Source organism: Pavona decussata, unplaced genomic scaffold (genome assembly GCF_977016875.1).
Source record: "Pavona decussata unplaced genomic scaffold, jaPavDecu1.1 SCAFFOLD_193, whole genome shotgun sequence".
Lineage (NCBI taxonomy): Eukaryota > Metazoa > Cnidaria > Anthozoa > Scleractinia > Agariciidae > Pavona > Pavona decussata.
The window spans coordinates 759,248-778,791 of NW_028145602.1; the positions used below are offsets into that span (position 1 = coordinate 759,248).

Genomic DNA, 19,544 nt, shown 5'->3' on the forward strand with positions numbered 1-19,544 from the left:
TTTCGGTACCCAAAACGACATTTTTATCAATCCGAAAACACCAGGCCTTAAAATTTCCCATATCACGAAAGTTCGAGGCGAAAATTATTTTAAGAAAATTGTAGGGGATAAAGGGCCTTCCGAACAGATAATTTTCCGATCGCAGACGATCGCAGAAGTAGTTTCCATATGATCGCAGACGATCGCAGACCTTCTTGCGATCTGCGATCTGCGATCATATAGAAACCAGCCTTTAAATCGAAGGTTCGTTATATCGAAAACCTCGATACAACGAACTTGAGGGGAAACGACTAAAATGTTTGTTATAGGTCATAGTTAATGATTGATTTATATTTGATAGGTCATAGTTATTGATTGGTTTTCAACCCAGGTGACTTCTGTCAGGCAATTCAATGCAATTTTCGTCACCCAGAAGTGCCGCGTTTTGAGATGCAATTCATTAAGCCGCATGGTGGCTTTCAATAGCAATTATTTTCACTTTTGATCAGACGCGCAGCTTTTGTTTACAAAACAAAAGACGCTTTCAGAGTGTTGATCTGTTCAGCGTTTATCTTCTGTCGCGTGTTAACATTGCAATCATGTTGCAATTCGTTATATCGAGGCAGATTTTACGTTTGGGCTTCCGGACTATGTTCGTTACATCGAGGAATTCGTTACTGATATCGAGGTTCTATTCCATACACTTTACTATAACTTTGGCCGGGACATTGAATATCGTTCGTTATATCGAGGACTTCGTTAAATAGAGGTTCGTTAAATCGAGGTTCCACTGTATAAATCTTCTGATACTGATAAATTTTCAAACTATAGACCACTCTCCGTACTTCCATGTTTTTCTAAAGTACTTGTGAAACTCATGTATGAGAGGTTAACTTCATATACTGAAAAGAATGGCATTTTTATCAGATCATCAGTATGGATTTAGGACTAAACGATCAACCACTCATGGAACGACTGAACTCATAGATAAAGTAATAAAGGCTATTGAAAGCAATGAGTACACCATTGGCATATTTCTAGACTTGTCAAAAGCCTTTGATACTGTCAATCACTCCATTCTTCTGCGAAAATTGTATTTCTTTGGCATACGTGGCAATTGTCATAAATGGTTAAAGAATTTTCTCACAAACAGAAAACAAATTGTTAAATATTACCAAATAAGGTCTGCAGTTATGCCAATAACATGTACCACAGGGATCGGTTCTTGGACTTGTACTTTTTCTAATATACATCCATGACCTGGCTAATTGTGCCAATGACCTATCTACTATTTTCTTTGCTGATGATACGATACATCAGAGATGGATTCAAACATTAATAGAGAATTAATTAAGGTTCAAAAATCGTTAATAAGCAATCAACTTACTCTAAATGTTAACAAATCAAATTTTATTGTCTTTAAATCTCGTAATGAAAAGCTCAAAAAGGAGCTTAATATTAAATTAAATAACAACACTTTACAAAGAGTTAAACGAAGTTTCAGTTTGGGAATCATAGTAGATGAACACTTGACATGGAAAGATCACATTGATTATATTACTTTAAAAATAATAAGAATTTGTGGAATTCTCCAAAGAATTCTCTTTTTTCTTAACCAATCAACACTAAAATTATTATATTATAGCTCAATATGCCCTTGCCTACACTATGGAAATATAGTTTGGGCTAATAACTTTCCCGGCTACACGATTAGAAAAATTATTTAAGCTGCAAAAGAAAATTTTGAGAATCATCACTTTTTCTCCTTATAATACACCCTCTCTTTCACTTTTCAATAACTTGGAAATTCTAAACATACACCAAATAAATGATCTCTTGATTTCTTCATTCAGTTATAGCCTGGTCAACAAAGCCCTTCCACCTTATTTTAATAATTTTGTATTATATTCCCAGAACTTCATAATTATCATACAAGAAGTTCAAGAAAGCTACATAGAACTTTTAAAAGGACAAATTATAGTGTTTATTTAACTCGCAACAAAGTACTCAATATTTGGAATTAATATAATATTCCTGCACCAAGCAAACAATCAAATAGTGTTTTTATTTTCAACAAGAATATAAAAATGTTCTGTTTTCTGGTGGTTAACGCTTTTGGACAATTTTACTTTATTATTCTCTCCGTACTGGTAATACTGAAATAATGATAAGATTAAGCCTTGGATACATAGAGTTAATGTATACGTACAATATCATTAAACAAGCAATGTACGTACCGATACCTGTTAATTAATTTTAAAGTAATGCGTTGTTAATAGGGGGACTGCCTTGTAAAAGACCGCAAAGATTTCTTCAGTTTCCCTCCCGAATAGTTATCTTATTTTGTCAATTTCACATTGTAAATTATTTTAAATATGGGTAAATAAACAATCAATCAAACAAAGATAGTTCCTGAATTGAGGGTCAAGTTGCCGAGACCTCTTGTCAAGTGAGGGGCGATGCATTGCCATATATGGTGCCAGAAAACAGCGTCGTAACTACTATATCAGTTCGCCGTGTTTCCGAAGTCTTTTCTCGCAGGCTACTGTCTTTTGGCTGACCGCTGGGTTTAGGTATGCATTGTAAACACTAAAAAGGGAAAGAGTAGGGGGAGGAATCGCGGGTGCACACAAACACATATTGTGTGACTGTAAAACACATTTATAGCAATGATTGTCACGTAGCGAAAAGCACCCCGTTTACTACAAATGGAAAAAGTGAAATTTACGTTTGTGTTTTCTTCAATAAATGAGCACATAGATGACAATAGAGCAAAACAATTCTCGCCTTTAAATGCTAATGCAAAACTACTCAAATTTTCTGAGGAACTGAAAACAGCGAATGGTAAATGTAGGATAAACATGGTCACGTGGTCATCTCTACCGTTTGCCGTAATCGTGGTGCTTAATCTCTCTAATGACAACCACTGGGGACCAGATAGTAATAGACTGCGTAGGTCAAAATATGATTGAGTATGTTGAGTAGGCGTGTGCCAAACGTCTACGTCATGTTATTCTAACGAAAACCTTGAAGAGAAATGCAGCGATATTTGAACTTGGAACAGTGGCAAACAGTCGCTTCAGTCGTTCTGCTCGTGAGACTCATAAGCATGCACATGTCGACCATTTTCATCACCCTTCCACCAAAGCGGCCTCAAACCATTTATTATCACGAACAACAAACTCAGCATATCCGCCAAAACAGCCATCCACAACGAAGCCTTCCCAGTAAGCGCCGTAATCACGATAGCTAGTTTGACAGCCACAGAGAGAACGATGTTTTGAGTTACTACGCGGCGACAGAAGCGACCAAGTTCAACAAGTTCTGGAATTTTGGCCAAGTTGTTACTCATCAGAGCTACATCCGCAGCTTCCACTGCTAAAGCTGTCCCTCCAGCGCCCATTGCAATCCCAACATTCGCTGCAGCAAGAGCTGGACCATCGTTGACGCCATCACCGACCATACCCACAATGCTCTTGTTGCTATTACTTGATTTGATAACATTGTAGCGGCGGCATAAACGACAACTGCATAAAGAAAACATCCTGAGTTCATCAGTATCACTATTATTATCGTAACCAGTGCTTTTTAATCCCGTTTGTCTGTCTGTGATCCAGTCTAGCTTGTCCAGCGGTTTCATTTCAGCTGTGCACTCGTCCAAGCCTAATTCACCCTTCACAGCCATGGCTGTCCGCGTGCTGTCACCTGTGATCATAGCAGACTGGACACGAAGTTTTCTTAGCCAATCAAGTGTGGCCAAACTGTTCGGTCTGACCCTATCAGCAAGACCGATCATCAGTGCAAGTTTACCGTCAACACACACGAAGATCACTGTCTTACTCTCGTTGCACCACATGATGTACTTGTCTTCCATGTATCTGTTTAGTGTTTTGCCGGCGATGTGATGAAGAAATTCATAGTTGCCAATATGGACCAGATGACCATCAACGATTCCGGAAATGCCTTGGCCTTCGTGAAGCTCAAAGCGTGACACTTCCGGTAAACCGGCGCTTTGGGAGTAAGCCATTTCGGTGACACAACCAACAAACTCGCTTACTATCGCCGCTGCAAGAGGGTGACTGGACTTGCTCTCCAGTGCTGCGGCCAAACGTAGGGCATCTCGTTCGTGCACCCCAAAAGAACATTCGATGCCAACTACTTGAAACCTTCCTTCAGTCAGAGTTCCTGTTTTATCAAACGCAAGCACTTCAAGCCGAGCAAGCGTCTCGAGATGAACTCCCCCTTTAATCAAAGCTCCTTTCCGCGCAGCCGCAGTGATGCTACAAACCACAGCAATCGGGGTGGACATGACCAGGGCGCAGGGGCAAGCAATAACCAGAAGTACAAGCGCTCGCCTGCCCCACTCTCTCAACTCTTGCGAATACGTGCCCACATTTGCCGCGCCAAGAATAGCGGGAACAACAACAACTAGTGCTGCTGCAATGACCACGGCCGGTGTATAGTACTTGGCAAACCGGTTTATGGCAATCTCGGTCCTTGCTGAGCCAGTTTGAGCTTCTTGGACAAGCTGCGCAACCTTGGAGAGTGTAGAAGAAGTTGAGTCAGATGTTGTCTCAACTTCCAGGTAGCCATTTTGATTGACAGTGCCGCTAAAAACTTTTGAACCCATTGTTTTGTCAACAGGCACAGCTTCACCAGAGACCGAACTCTCATCCACAGCAGCTCGGCCACTCACCACAACACCATCCAATGGAATCAACTCGCCCGGTCTGATGGCGATTGCTGTTCCTATAGTAACTGCTTCTACTGGGACACATTCACCTGTGCTTACTAATATCGCAACTTGAGGTGTTTCAAGCATGAGACCAGAGATAGTCCGTTGAACCTTGTACATGCTGAACTCCTGCATAGCTTCAGCAAGTGAGAACACGTATACAACAGCGACGCCTTCAACCCACCCCTGAATGGCCAGCGTTCCTGTAATGGCTATGAGCATTAGGATGTTCATGTCTACTTTGCAAGTCTTGACAGACACGAATGCTTTCTTTAACATTGGAGCAACACCAAACACGATTTCTGCGATGGCCACCCATTGGTACCAAGATGCCTTAGCAAAGAACGCAGCAACAGCTACTATGAAAAGGACGGTTTGGATCAAAAGATAGATTAAAAAAGATGACAACTTAGGAGGAAGGCTTTCACTCTCGCCATCTGGCTGAATGAAACCAGGTTCCATGATGCTCGATCCCAGGTGCACTCGGTTCAATGTGCTGACTAGTGTGGTGGGTGATGTCACTTCTGGATCATGACGCACGTACACCACGCGACCGATAACATTAACTGCAATAGACTCCACGCCCTCCAGTGATTCCAAGGTTTCTCGAACGAGTTTTCTTTCCTTTGCGCAACAAATGTTCTGGACTCGCAATTTAGTTGTCTTCTGGTCCTCCAACGGTTTCTTATTACTGCTATCGCTGACCTCTGGACGTGACTGCTGGGTACCTGAATCTGGACATGATGAGGGGGTCTTCCTTTCTTCGGTACACAAATCTTTTCCACCACCGGAGTCTTTGGGTAATTCGTTGGGACAGTTATCACCGAGATATTCCTGACTCATGATTTGTGCGGTCTGTTAAAAAAGAATTCTGAAACTCATTAATAATTCATTAGTTGATGTCATAAACAGGTTAAGCCGAATGCCACTTATGCGTGGTGATGTCACAAACTTTCATCCATCATTCATCCAAAGCGAGGCATGGTAGTGATCTGAGATTTGTATTTTGTTAACTCATAGAGGAATAGAAAAGGTTTAGGCGTGTCATTGTTGATTTTTAGTTTAAAATGCCTCTCTGCACCAGGCATTGCTTATGGGTGTAACAATTCTTTCGTCACGTCTTGACATCGGTTACCATGGACGACCAATAACTTCTTTCGAAACGGTTTGCCAAGATTGGAAGAACCAACACGCCAGTGATCGAATATTTGAGGATTTTTGGGCAATCACTTTGAGGCTTGCCGTTTCTTGTTGCTAGTCAATATTGTCTTAATCCACCCTGTTTACTTTTGGTCAAAGTTGACGACTTGGGTCGCTGATACATAGATGTATTTGGACTCCTCTAAATAAATAAAGCAACTCGAATACAACAAAATTTCAGAATGGAAAATCTGTCTATCCACACTCAACGTTTGATCTCTTATTAAGTCTAAAGGGGAAAAAACTTCTTGGATTAAAATAACTGATTTAGTATTTAGTGAAGCTATCAGAATTTCTCGTTATGACTGAGTGACAATCAACCAAGAACATCAATAACGAGCAGAACAAAACAAAAGCGACTTTCTAAAATACTTCTTAAGTTGGAAACAAGAGATTAAAATGATTGTGCTCACGAACTTCATTCGAGTTTTAAAAATTTACAGCAGGGAATAGGCTTTGCTTTTCATTGGCAAAGTGATTTGCGGTGTAGATAAGGAACTAGTAACTAAAGAAACTGTGGTGTTGCGTCCGTTGGGGAGTGGAGACGAATGTTTGGTTTCATCAACAGAGCCAAGGTAATTTTGCGGTGAGGGTAAAAGGAGGAATGAGTTTGCGGAACGGCATGTGGCACGACGTGTGGAATGGCATAATTATGCGAATATGAGATATGTGGAATGACTTAATTAAAGAAATACATTAACCGAAGAGCGCGTCCTGTTTTCGCGCCAATTTTATAGGAGCAGCAGTTTTTTCGATGTTGCGGACTCTGGTCGAACATTAAACGACTAAAAAACATATCGAGGATTAGAAAACAAACGCCTGGGATAGAACATGTCTGGTCGCTGTTTAGGAGGAAGTGAGAGTGAAGAAATCGATGAATACTGTTTATAGTTTTTGCATTCAAGGAACTATAAATAAATTAAATTACCAGTTGACAAAAAGAACGTGGCAGCGGTTAACAGTCTGGACAAAAAGCAACGGCAAACTAGAGAAATACTCGAGAAATAACATTTCCAATACAAAAACTATTAGGTGAGAAATTTTAAATTCAAACTCGCGGGTCATTTTATGGGACTCTGTGACCATTAAACGCTTACATAATGTTAGGAATATAAACAATTTGTTATTACTCATGGGAAAAATATGTTCTACTTTTCAAAAGTATGGTGCGAAGTTCGCACCTTACATTTTCGTCGAACTACGTACGCAAGTCACTGTTGAGCCGCTGAGCTAGCTAGCTATTCAATACGACGATTTATTAATACATGATATGTCAGTTCAGTTACGCGTTAACCGGCGATCAGGCGTTCTTTTTTTCGGGGGAGCGCGAAAGTGTGGCAGCACTCCCGGATTACTTCGTACGACACCCTAGAAAAAGGAAGCATAGAGCAAAACACGCGCAAATTCCCTATATACTCCCATTATCACTCGAATGTATGCCAAGTTGGACCATCGAACCTAATTAAACTCAATCAAAGGTCAATTGGGTTCGATTGCTCCAATTTTATTTTGTGAGAGTTCGATTGTGTGACTTTTCTCTCCGCGAGGTTAGTCTTAAAAAAGAAGTATTTTGTGACGTTGTTTTCATTTTAAATGAAATACGCAAGCCTCGACTGAACTACGTACTGCGCCAGGTTTTGACAAGCTTGCCTGACTTGCAGACGTCGCGTGACTTGCAGATGGCGAAGGTCAACAAAGGGATGTTGAAGGATTCTGTGAGCCTTGCAGCTCGATCAGTTCCGAACGAGGACGCTTTATTTATATACATTATTTTATAATTTCAGAGATTGGACACAAACGTCCGATTTACAAGCACTCCAACGTCAGTATTCATCATAACACGACTAAACAATAGACGAAAGTGTCGGGGCCTGTTGTAGTAGGTCGGGGCCTGGTATGTTGGGGGCTGAGATCGTATGTTGGGGCCAGGTATTGGGGGTCTAATATTGTATACAGGCAACGTTCCAACTGTAGCCTTAGAAATGCGCTTCAATCTTTTCCGGTGTTTTATTCGATTTTCAATCCTTTACTGAAAACCTGTTTTGGAGTATGCTTTTACTCATCCTACAATATTACTTTATCATATTTGGTTAAAATCAGTATGGATCATGTCTTCAAAGAAACATGAGAAGAAGGGGTGGGAAACGTGAAGGCGCCAGGCGAAAGAAATCGCCTGCGTTGACTGAAACAACGAGAGAAATTAATCAAAAACGTTGGATAGCAAATCACTGTTATATATATTTGGAATCCTCGTAAACGCTTCGAACTTCTCGTCATGGCTGCTCGGTTTGGAGCTCAGACGAAAACAAGATCACTGAGTACCAGCTTTTTTCCCTATATTTTAGACGGACGTTCAATATTTATACTGGAAAGAAATGTTCTGAATATCTCTTCATCTCTTTCGTAGATTGAACGACATGGAAGAGACTCGACAAGCCAAAAGAGCGTGACATACAGTAGAAGATAGTCTAGGGTATCGACGCGCGAATTATCTGAATTAATTATTACTTGAATAAAGCCAGGATCTTTTCTTGAGGATCAGTAAACCGGCGTATCCCTTACACTAATTCAGAGCAGTAAAAGACTAGATCGATATCACTGACCTTATAAACAATAAACATGCAGTTTCAAGTGTTTAGTTCTTCACTTACTTTTCACAGCTGCTGGTGCTTACAATAGAAACCTATCGGGAAGATTTCTGCCTTTTCCCAATGGAGTCGAAGTTAATGGACCTCGCATTAACCATGGCACAAGTCATGCGCGCTCAACAAACAGTTGATAGACAGCACGTATGCGTTTTCACTGGTTTCACGCCTGTTCCACCACGCAGACCACGTGCGATTTAGCAGACTCAGTGCGGACAATAGATTACCTTTATTTGAGTCGATTACTGTATCTATGTGTTACAAGATTTGTGATTATTTATTATTGTAATTTTTAGGGTATATTTCAAAATATTGTAATTTTGAAGTCACTACTGTACTAATATTTATAAAGATTATACCGCGATTAAATAAACCTTATCATGATGATAACGGAAACAAATTGCAGGAAGGGATTTGCACATGCATGTCCAAGTCTAGAATCGTGCGAAACAACGATGAATATTCTTTAATCGTCGACAAAATAGCATCCCGAAATCCTACGTTTCGGAAATGTATTGAATTCAGTCCAAGTACAGTCACACTAGGTCATACTTGTTGAAACTAGTGTATGTTGTGTCAAGCAAATGTGACAGCCACATATGACACACATCTGCTTGCCGCACTTCACCTTCTGTTAGGAACCGCTCGTCAGTGAACAAAAGGGATCTTGAATTTCCCGGCTTTTGCCGCGCTTTTATGAATGCTTTTTCCAACAACACCGCTGACCACTTTGACTCTCCGTTTCTTCTCGCTATTCGCGGGATTTTCGCGTAAAGTACAAGAAAATACCTTTCTAGTCGCTAGTAAATAGTAAGCTTAGTAGCAAGTAGAAATGAATAGTCTACCGTCTACGCAAGCATTTTTATCTCTGTGAATTCATGCCGAAGTTATATTTTCATGCTTGTACACGCTCTTTTGGTTATCTAGTCTTTCAATATCCTAATTAGAACTCGCTGATCTAAAACGACAATCTTCAGCCGATAGCTTTTCTTTACAGCAGTCATCTTCTGGTGACTCACTGGTTTTGTCGTTGCGGCGTTTACTGTCGCAGCACTTATCTTCTACTGGCGAACAAGGCGTGAAAATCGCGGGAGGATATCGTGACTTGTCCAACAGAGAAAACTTACTCCAGACTACTTTCCAAACCACCCTCGTACGATTTATTTCTCATGTTATTAAGGATGTCAAAGAATTTACACAAATGCTTTTAAAACATGAAACATTTGTCAAAAGGCCTAATTGCAATGTTGTACAACCTCATTATCAGGCTCTATATTCACCCGCAAGCCTGTTTTAAATGACAAAGACCAATCACACAAAACCGTTACACTACAACTTTGTTTCCTTAACGAGATTTTGTTCAAGAAATCCTTGAACGGCTTCGACGAGGTCATTTCTATCTCGACAGAAGGCGGGTGAACAAGAGTCTAAACGAGGTTGGAGAGGGATTTTTAACTCTGTACCAGCACCCATGGTTAATTGTTGGTAAATTCACCTATAAACAATGTTGAAAATCAGATATTTTTTTTAAAAGTCAAATAGACCATTTCCGAGTTGCTGCGAACCCTATTATGAAAGCAAGGCTAAGTGTAAAGTTTTTGTTATGAAAATAAGTTTTCATTCGTATGCAAACAAAACTAATTTTAACATGAAAAGTTTTGCACTTAGCCTCGCTTTCATAGTGAGGTTCATTGCAACTCGGAAATGGCCTATTTCAAACCGTTCAAATGGAATGATGTCACCTCGAACATGTGAATAGTAAATTATTTAAATTTCAATCGAAGCCTAGTAAGTGACATTTCTTCTTCTTCTTCTTTTTTTGTTTGTTTGCTCCGTTTTTGTTAAACTTAGTTTTTGTTTCAACAACAATGATATAAATTATAACTTGTTGAAACTGAATTTTTCCCAATGACCCTCTCGATCAAAAAAATAATTTTACCTCTTAAATAGATATAAAGTTTCTAGTTGGTTGGTATTTCGTATGCGCTCAAGTCACCAGGTAAGTACAGTTTCTGAATGAGACTAAGCCAAGTTGCAAACGAACACAACCGGGACCTCCTGTCAAGTATGGGGCGATGCATTACCATATATGGTGACAGAAAAGAGCTGTAACTACTGTCTTAAAGGCTGCGAGAGCAGATGCCTGGTGAAACAAAAGCTGGCAAAGACATCTTCTCTCACAGGCTGTTGTCTTTTGGCTGACCGCTGGGTTTGAGTATGCATTGCAAACACTGCCAGGGGAAGAGTGGCTGGAAAACATGTTTATAGCAGTGACAATCATGTGACAAAAAGCAACACGTTTACGGTAAACGGCAAACGGGAGATTCACGTTTATGTTTTCTTGAAAAAAAAAAAAAATACGTGTATAGATGAGAATAGTAAAAAGTAATTCTGCCCTTTCCTGCTAACGGAAAACCACTCAATTTTTCTGCGAATTTGAAAACAGCGAGAGGCAAATGTAGTATAAACGTGGTCCGTCACGTGGTCTCCTCTGCCGTTTGGCGTTTGCTGCTTGCTGCAAACTTGGTGCTAAATCTAATAAATGAGAACCACCGGGGATCAGATAGTAATAAAGTAGGTCAAAATTGAATTTTGCAAATTGTTACAATTTTAGCTCTTGAAAGAGATTATATGTTGTCTTGTGTAGGCGTGTTGCGGTGTCCGTTAATGGTAAAGGTCTGCGTCATTCAATACTAAAGAACACCTTGAAGAGAAATGCGGCGATATCTAAACTTGGAATAGTACGGGCAAACGGTGAATAAGCCTTTCGCTTCAGTGGTTCTACACGTAAGACTCATACGAATACACTTGTCGAGCGGTCTTCACAAACGCAAGTTCAATGTCCGTGTTCTTGGTGCTACCTTTTCGAGCAACCTTCCACCAAAGCGGCCTCAAACCATTTATTATCACGAACAACAAACCCAACACGTCCGCCAAAACAGCCATCCACAGCGCAGCCTTCCCAGCAACCGCTGCCATCACAATGGCTAGCTTGACAACCACAGAGAAGGCGATGTTTTCAGCCACTACGCGGCGACAGAAGCGACCAAGTTCAACAAGTTCTGGAATTTTGGCCAAGTTGTTACTCATCAGAGCTACATCCGCCGCTTCCACCGCTAAAGCTGTTCCTCCAGCGCCCATTGCAATCCCAACACTCGCAGCAGCAAGAGCTGGACCATCGTTGACGCCATCACCGACCATACCCACAATACTCTTGCTACTGTCATGTGATCTGATAACATTGTAGCGGTGACATAAACAACAACTGCAAACAAAACATCTTCTGAGCTGATCACTATTTAATTTCGCATCACCAGTGCTACGCAATCCCGTTTGCCTGTCTGTGATCCAATCTAGCTTGTTCTGCGGTTTCATTTCAGCAATGCACTCGTCCAAGCCTAATTTACCCTTAACGGCCACGGCTGTCCGCGTGTTGTCACCTGTGATCATAGCAGACTGGACACGAAGTTTCCTCAGCCAATCAAGTGTCGCTAAACTGTTCGGCCTGATCGTATCAGCAAGAGCGATCATTAATGCCAGTTTACCGTCTACACACACGAAAAGAACCGTCTTACTCTCGTTGGACCACATGATGTACTTGTCTTCCATGTACCTGTTTAGTGCAGATTCGTTTCGTGTTTTGCCGGCGATGTGACGAAGAAATTCATAGTTTCCAACCTGGACCAGATGACCATCAACAATACCGGAAATGCCTTGGCCTTCGTGAAGCTCAAAGCGTGACACTTCCGGTAAACTGGCGTTTTGGGACTTGAGCATTTCGGCGACACAACCAGCAAACTCATTTACAATGGCCGCCGCAAGAGGGTGACTGGACTTGCTCTCCAGTGCGGCGGCCAAGCGTAGGGTAGCTCGTTCTTGTACCCCAAAAGAACATTCGATGTCAACTACTTGAAACTTTCCTTCAGTCAGAGTTCCTGTTTTATCAAACGCAAGAACTTCAAGCCGAGCAAGCGTCTCCAGATGAACTCCCCCTTTAATCAAAGCTCCTTTCCGCGCAGCCGCAGTGATGCCGCAAACCACAGCAATCGGGGTGGACATGACCAGGGCGCAGGGGCAAGCAATAACCAGAAGTACAAGCGCTCGTTTACCCCACTCTTCTAGCTCTTGTGAATACGTGCCTACATCTGCCGCGCCAAGAATAGCGGGGACAATAACAACTAATGCTGCTGCAATCACCACTGCCGGTGTATAGTACTTGGCGAACCGGTTTATGGCAATTTCGGTCCTTGCTGAGCCAGTTTGAGCTTCTTGGACAAGCTGCGCAACTTTGGAGACTGTAGAAGAAGTTGAGTCAGATGTTGTTTCAACTTCCAAGTAGCCATTTTGATTGACAGTGCCGCTACAGACTTTTGAACCCACTGTTTTCTCAGCAGGAACAGATTCTCCGGAGACCGAACTCTCATCCACAGCAGCTCGGCCACGAATTACCACACCATCCAATGGAATCAACTCGCCCGGTCTGATGGCGATAGCTGTTCCTATGGTAACTGCTTCTACTGGGACACATTCACCTGTGCTTGCTAATATTGCCACTGGAGGTGCTTTGAGCATGAGACCAGAGATAGTCCGTTGAACCTTGTACATGCTGAACTCCTGCAGGGCTTCAGCAAATGAGAACACGTATAATACAGCTGCGCCTTCAAGCCATTCCCGAATACCCAAAGTTCCTGCAATGGCTATGAGTATCAGGATGTTGATGTCTACAGTGCAGGTCTTGAAAGACACGAAAGCTTTCTCTAACACTGGAGCAATACCAAACACGATTTCTGCGATGGCCACCCATTGGAACCAAGATGCCTCAGCAAAGAACGCAACAACGGCTACTAACAAAAGGATGGTTTGGATCAAAACATAGATTAGAAAATATGACAACTTAGGAGGAAGGCTTTCACTCCTGCCATCGGGATGACTGGAACCTGTTTCCATGATGCTCGCTCCCATGTGCATGCGGTTGAGTGTGCTGACAAGCTGGATGGTTGACGTCACTTCCGGATCATGACGCACGTACACCACGCGACCGATGACATTAACTGCAATAGATATCACGCCCTCCAGTGGTTCCAAGCATTCTTGAACGAGTTTGCTTTCCATTGCACAACAAATGTTCTGCACTCGCAATTTAGTTGTATTCAGGCCAACCAACGGTTTCTTACCAGCACTGTCGCTGTTCTTTGCACGTGGCGTTGGGGGAGGGGTGGGGAGGCTCGGATAGAAGCCACTGCAGTCAGTCATGGATATTCTGCTAACTGATTTAAGACGACTATCTTCAACCAATAGGTTTTCCTTACAACAGTCATCTTCTGGTGATTCACAGGTTTTGTAGTTGCAGCGTTTATTGTCGCAGCACTTATCTTCTACTGATGAACACGTGATGATCACGGGAGGATTTCGTGCCTTGCCCATATAACCATTACACGGTTGACGTTCACAGCACGTATCCTCTGGTAAAGTCAGCTTGTGCATCCCACCAGAGTTTCGTGACTCGCACGTGTCGCTATTACATCGTTTACTGCCACAGCTGTTGTCTTTCGGTGGAGGGCATGAAACAATCCCAGCAAGGTCGCGTGACTCGCACGTGACATCAAAGGCTTGAACCCGGCTACAGGAGTTGGTGGTTCCACAGCAAGTAGAAACCGAGTTTGCATCTGTTGAGCTGGGTGGTCCACCACTGTCAGCATCTGTGAAGTTACATGTGGCGTTACAAGATGTGCAACATTCGTCTCGTCTCTCCTCTCCACAGCAGTCAGAAGTGGTTCTTCTCGAAAGATCAATTGCATCACTCTGCAAGGCCTCATCTCCAGAGCAACAGCCTCGACGTGGAAACGAGTCCACGGCGTCAGCATCCTGATTTGTTACATCACAACAGCAGTTTCCTTTAGACTGCAGCAACTGTGTGTTATGCTCTCGAGGGGTGCATGCTGGCAGAACAGGACCTCTTCCTACTTTCTCACTTGAAGAACAACACTTACTCTTGCAAGGTGCATCTGGGCAAGAATCAATCTTTTCGTTGCATGACTGCTGGGTACCTGAAGCTTGACATGGTGGGCGGGTCTTCCTTTCTCCGGTACACTGATCTTTTCTACCATCGGATAAACGCTGTATAGCGCACGTTACTGACGGGTTTACGGTGACATTGCATTTGACATCTGAATCGTGGTCGCCATGGTAACACTCAATGCACTTGCACGAGTCTTCGGGTAATTCGTCAGAACAGCAATCGCAGTGGTATTCCTGACACATGATTGGTGCGTCCTGTAAAAACAATTCAAATGATAATTTAAACACGGTCTGACAATAAAAGCAATGTAAATAATCATTTCAATATCTACTACATCAGCCAACAGATCAATCTAGATCCTCCTTTAGCCTTTTTTCACAGAGTGGCTGAGGACAAAGCTTTTCATGCGCAGTTTATCTTTCATCAGAATTTACATGGATGAAAGGCATATCCATAGCAAAGGTTTTGGATTTAAACCTCATCTTGCAAAATTGGCTTTTGGGGCATTAGTGGTACATCAGGAAAGCTCAATGACCTTGTTCAAAGCACTTGTCAGTGTTCCGGCTAATCCATTCGAAATTCCCACATGCTAACTTCTACACCACCAATATTTTTAGAAAACGCATTCTTGTTCGAAATAGTCTGGCTAAAAGAAAAACTCGTCAATGCGTTAATTTCATCATAAAAATTTTCAATATTAGGAGTTTCAATGTGAAAGTAAGTCATAGTGCTGGCATTACAGGTGGAAGAAAATACTGACAATATGAAATGAGATAAAGTAGAATAAAAAGCCCACGAGAATTAAAAGATAACGGGTGTCATCCGTATTCGTGAAACCCTGTCGGCGTTAAATCCATATTTTATGTTCTAAATCTAACAACAAATAACCTTATGTTCCTCAGAAATCGCTAGCCGCCTTTCAGCCGCAATACAAACGCATTTTGAAGAATGTTCAGGGTCAACGAGCGAAGGACAAGTTAACACGTGCGTGCTGGAGAAGTTCTCTTTTGTCTCAACGGTTGAAAAACAATTTGACTCTACGGGCGACTGGATGATCTCAACGGGTGAGAAACACATTTTTTTCAATAAATAGCTTCAACTAGCGATCGAAATGATGATTTTGAATCTATGGTTGCAAGCTTTTCCTTTGCTTCGACGGACAAAAAAAAAATAATGGTTCAAAGGTTGATTCACCTCAGCAGAGATTGTGACTCAACGGTCAAATTTAGTGTCTCAATAATAATAATAATAATAATAATAATAATAATATTAATAATAATAATATTATAATATAATAATAATAATATATATTATTATGATATTTTTATATATTTTATATTTTTTATATATGTATATATATTTTATTGATTTATTCGCGTGCTATTTTAAGTTTCGCTTGGCTCACAGGTTACGCTACGCGCCCTGTGGTGCTTCTTATACTGTGCATACAGATAGTTTTACTGCGCATAATATTAATAATAATAATAATAATAATAATGATAATCTCAGACAGTGATAAGTATTAAAATGTTTCTTTACCATAGCAAAAAATACCAAGATAAAATGCTTCTTAGAACGATAGTGCTAGCGTCAACGTACGAAGAATAATGTAATTCTCCTGGAATTCTGCCAGATCTCTTTCAACGTGCAATTTTAATAATTAAAAAATAACCAAATACGGGTGGTTTGGATCTTACATGCGACGAATTGTGGTTTGAGATATTTTTCCGCTATTGTAAATAATAGTCTGCTGTCTCGCTAACAGTCGCCAACAACTAACCAAGTGATTTTAAGAACGACTCTCTCTCTAAGATCCTCGTATTCCGACAATTTTCATCTAGAAATAGATTTCCCTGATACCTCTTTAATTAACTTCTCTTGGTCAGTAGGTAACAGATATGAAAATAACATCGGAGAAACTAAACTATGATGAATTGCAATCATATAAGCCTCAGTTACTGTTATAAATCTGAGGGCAGAAAGTTTATCTACTTTGAGCGGTTATCGCAACACGCGATTTCGCCCAGGTTTAGAGGAATAAATTGCAAATTGCTTTCGGGTCGATTTCATGTTCAATTGACGGTCACATTTTGTCTTAATCAGTCATCGTTTTCTCCCAATGAGCTGGTGCGTTTCAAGTAGGAATGTCTGCCTCCCCTATCTGGTCGAAAATGGAGATATTTGGTTCATAGTAGAAAGGGACTGAGGCCGAAAGAAACACCATGGCAACATCAAAATGGGTGTCATTTTGTGACTTATCAGACGTACATTACTGGTACCAAGTTTTGAATGGGATCACTCCAATATTTTCAGAGATATTTTTGTTTTGTTATTTATCTTTATTGTGACACGATATGTGACGTCATCAATTAAAAAAAAACTGGAATATCTCTGGAACAAGAGAAGATATTCAAAATATGAAAACAACTTTCTTTCTTCTCTTCAAAAGGCCTGTCAAATAAGTATAATCATTTTTCACTGTATATGCGCTTTAAGCTTTTTCTGGAGCTCAGAAGGATAAGAAAAAAATGTCAGTTTTCTCCCTTTGGGAGGCCAGAAGAGAATACGATATTTTCCTCGACTACAAATGAGTTGGATATACACAATGAACAAACAATAAATTGACCAACTCGGTGTCAGGGCTGCAAATAACTAACAGGCAAGCGCCGGTCATGCTGTCCGGTCAAACATGTTTTTTCTCGGACACCACCCGTTTTTGGCCGGTCAAATTCTAACAGTCGTAACTCTTGCGATAGTGAACCCAAATTGCACAGTAATCCTTTTATAACTAAAAAACAACTGAATCCACGTCGGTTTGGCAATAAAAATTACAAGTTAATAGTTTTACTACTTTTTACTGCAGAAGTAGCCTCGCATTCAGTACGTGGAACGGTTACACAAGATACAACCGCAATTGTCCGTTTTACTTTGCATCTGGCAAAATCACTTAAAATTAAATATTACACTTTGGCAATCGCCACATCATTTCTACAACTGAACTTTAAGTAAAATGTGCAGAATATATGAAAGCTGAAGGGTTCAATCGATCTCTTAATTAATTTGAAAAAATAAGTTAAGTGAAATGTAAACATAAACAAGAAACACTTAACTTTAATTCATATCGTCTTAGGGTTTCGAAATTCGGCAGCACTGTATGTAATTGTATTAAATGTATGGCGTCTTATTCCAAGTAAAACTGTTGCGCTCGCTGACTTTTTTCTATTTAGAATACCTTTAAGACAACCTTATTCTCCCAGTTTTTGTGTTATACGCTCCATTTTTGAGTTGCATCGGGTGATGAAATCACCAGAAAGCTTAGTAACCAAGCATGTTTTGCAGGGTGTGCCGGAACTGAGGAACGTATGGTTTGTTTGCTTGTCGCACTTTGTAACAAATGCTACGTGGAGTATTCTCGGTGCAGCGAGATTATTGTTCGTGAGGATGCTTTCCGATCATTCAATCAATCAAAAAATCAATCACTTTATTTAAGAGTCAATCATGGTGTCTAGCCAAAGGTAAAACCCTCTACTAATTGGGAACACTTAAGAAAATAACGGAAGACACGATGATTTGCGGTCGCGACACGACTTGATGAGATCGTGGAAATTTGCGACTACCGGGAATTTCTCGACCACTAATTTGTCTAGTTTTATATTTGTTTTGTTTTCTTTTGGAAACATGAATTAGTGTTGTCCGTCGTGATTATCAAATAGTTAAGAATTAAAATTTCTCTGAACGAGTCGGTAAAGGACCGGACAAGATGTCCGGCAATACAAGGATTTGTCCGGTCAATACCCAATTTTGACCGGACATTGTCCGTTGACCGGCCGTTATTTGCAGCCCTGGGTGTTATCGATAAATTTGAAATGATTTTATCAATGAGTTCGCAGATCTTAACCCTGTAGACAAAACATGAAAACAGCCGTTCGAGGTCCTCTCTTATCTATTAAATTACAACAAAAACATTGCCCGAGAGTCACGACAATGCCCTTAGTTGTAAAATTGGCCTTACTTCGGCTCTTTGCCGCGTAGAAATGAAACCTTAACTCCACGAAAAAGCCGACAGCTGCGTAATTAGTAACGCCCCGACTCAAAGTAAGGTAAAGTTGTCACGATGAAAACAATGCTTAAGGTGAACTTTGACATTCAGATGTCTCTTGCGACTGCTTTCAATAAATTAAGACCACAAAAGTCAGGGAGTCAACTACATACGGCACGTTTCATCAATTCACAAGTTTTCCACGACAAATTCTATATTCTCTACCTTGGCTCCAGGAGCCCGATGTCTAAAAAATCAAAATGAGCATGGCGCTTCGCGCCTCGTTGCTACGGCTTAGCCGCAGTTCTCTCCCTCGCGAAAAATACCCTCTGGCAGAAAATTTACCGCCTCAAATTATTCGGGTACATATAACCCTAATGACTCCAGCTATTTTACCAAGGGGAAAATCATGTTTACCTAGGGTGGTGTAACCATGACTATTGCCATCATTCACTGTTAACTGAAAATAAATACTCCCGACCAAGGAACCTAAAACACCTTAACTGAGCTGAAAAAATAAAAAGAACGAAAAACTTCCATATTTCGGATGGTTCTGAGACGAACCAAATTCTCTCGACAAACAGATGACAAAAAAATTAACCCCATTCCGGGGTTTATTTTAAAAGATAGTCGAGGGAAGTCGCGGCACGTCATCACTTAGTAATCGTTTCTAGCTGAGCGCAACACTGAATTACAACTTGGATCATGCATTGAAACGAACGGTTTGCACAATGACTTACACTTAGCTGATGCGGTGGTAGTGTGGATGTCAGCGAAGGTGATGCAGCCTTAGTTAGTTAGTTGTCTTCATGGAAAAATTGAAAATAATCCAAGGAGTGGCCTCTACGAAGCCAAAACTACAGTTAAATTTTAAAACACCTTCTGCAGGTGACCAAATAGGCTTGCCTGAATTTGCATTATTGGAAC

The 19,544-nt window shown here is 41.0% G+C and overlaps 3 protein-coding genes across 9 annotated transcripts in view; all 3 read right to left on the reverse strand.

Moving 5' to 3' along the window:
• Nucleotides 1-8,687, reverse strand: part of LOC146461900 (uncharacterized) — an 84,435-nt gene extending 75,748 nt beyond the window's left edge. The window contains exon 1 of the mRNA XM_085086304.1: nucleotides 8,566-8,687. The gene's annotated coding sequence lies outside the window, so the exon portion shown is untranslated. The remainder of the gene's footprint in view (nucleotides 1-8,565) is intronic.
• The window catches only part of LOC146461899 (uncharacterized), a 115,282-nt gene that overhangs the window by 78,898 nt on the left and 16,840 nt on the right, over nucleotides 1-19,544 (reverse strand). For 3 of the 6 annotated variants that reach the window (XM_085086295.1, XM_085086297.1, XM_085086298.1), the window contains exon 2: nucleotides 9,696-14,832. In XM_085086295.1, coding sequence (XP_084942421.1) covers nucleotides 11,341-14,832 — 3,492 coding nt within the window. In that variant the 3' untranslated portion in view covers nucleotides 9,696-11,340. Of the gene's footprint in view, nucleotides 1-9,695; nucleotides 14,833-19,357; nucleotides 19,477-19,544 lie in introns of those variants that run through there. The other 3 variants (XR_014857288.1, XM_085086299.1, XR_014857289.1) reach the window with 3 other exon arrangements.
• Nucleotides 1,369-8,660, reverse strand: LOC146461905 (uncharacterized). Of its 2 annotated transcripts, none has more exons than XM_085086303.1 (2): nucleotides 8,566-8,660; nucleotides 1,369-5,569 (listed from the first exon to the last, which is right to left on the reverse strand). In XM_085086303.1, exon 2 carries the CDS (start codon nucleotides 5,555-5,557, stop codon nucleotides 3,059-3,061), a length of 2,499 nt encoding a protein of 832 aa, XP_084942429.1. In that variant the 5' UTR covers nucleotides 5,558-5,569; nucleotides 8,566-8,660; the 3' UTR covers nucleotides 1,369-3,058. The 2 variants fall into 2 exon arrangements, with proteins under 2 accessions (XP_084942429.1, XP_084942427.1); XM_085086301.1 differs by lacking the exon at nucleotides 8,566-8,660 and adding an exon at nucleotides 8,518-8,550.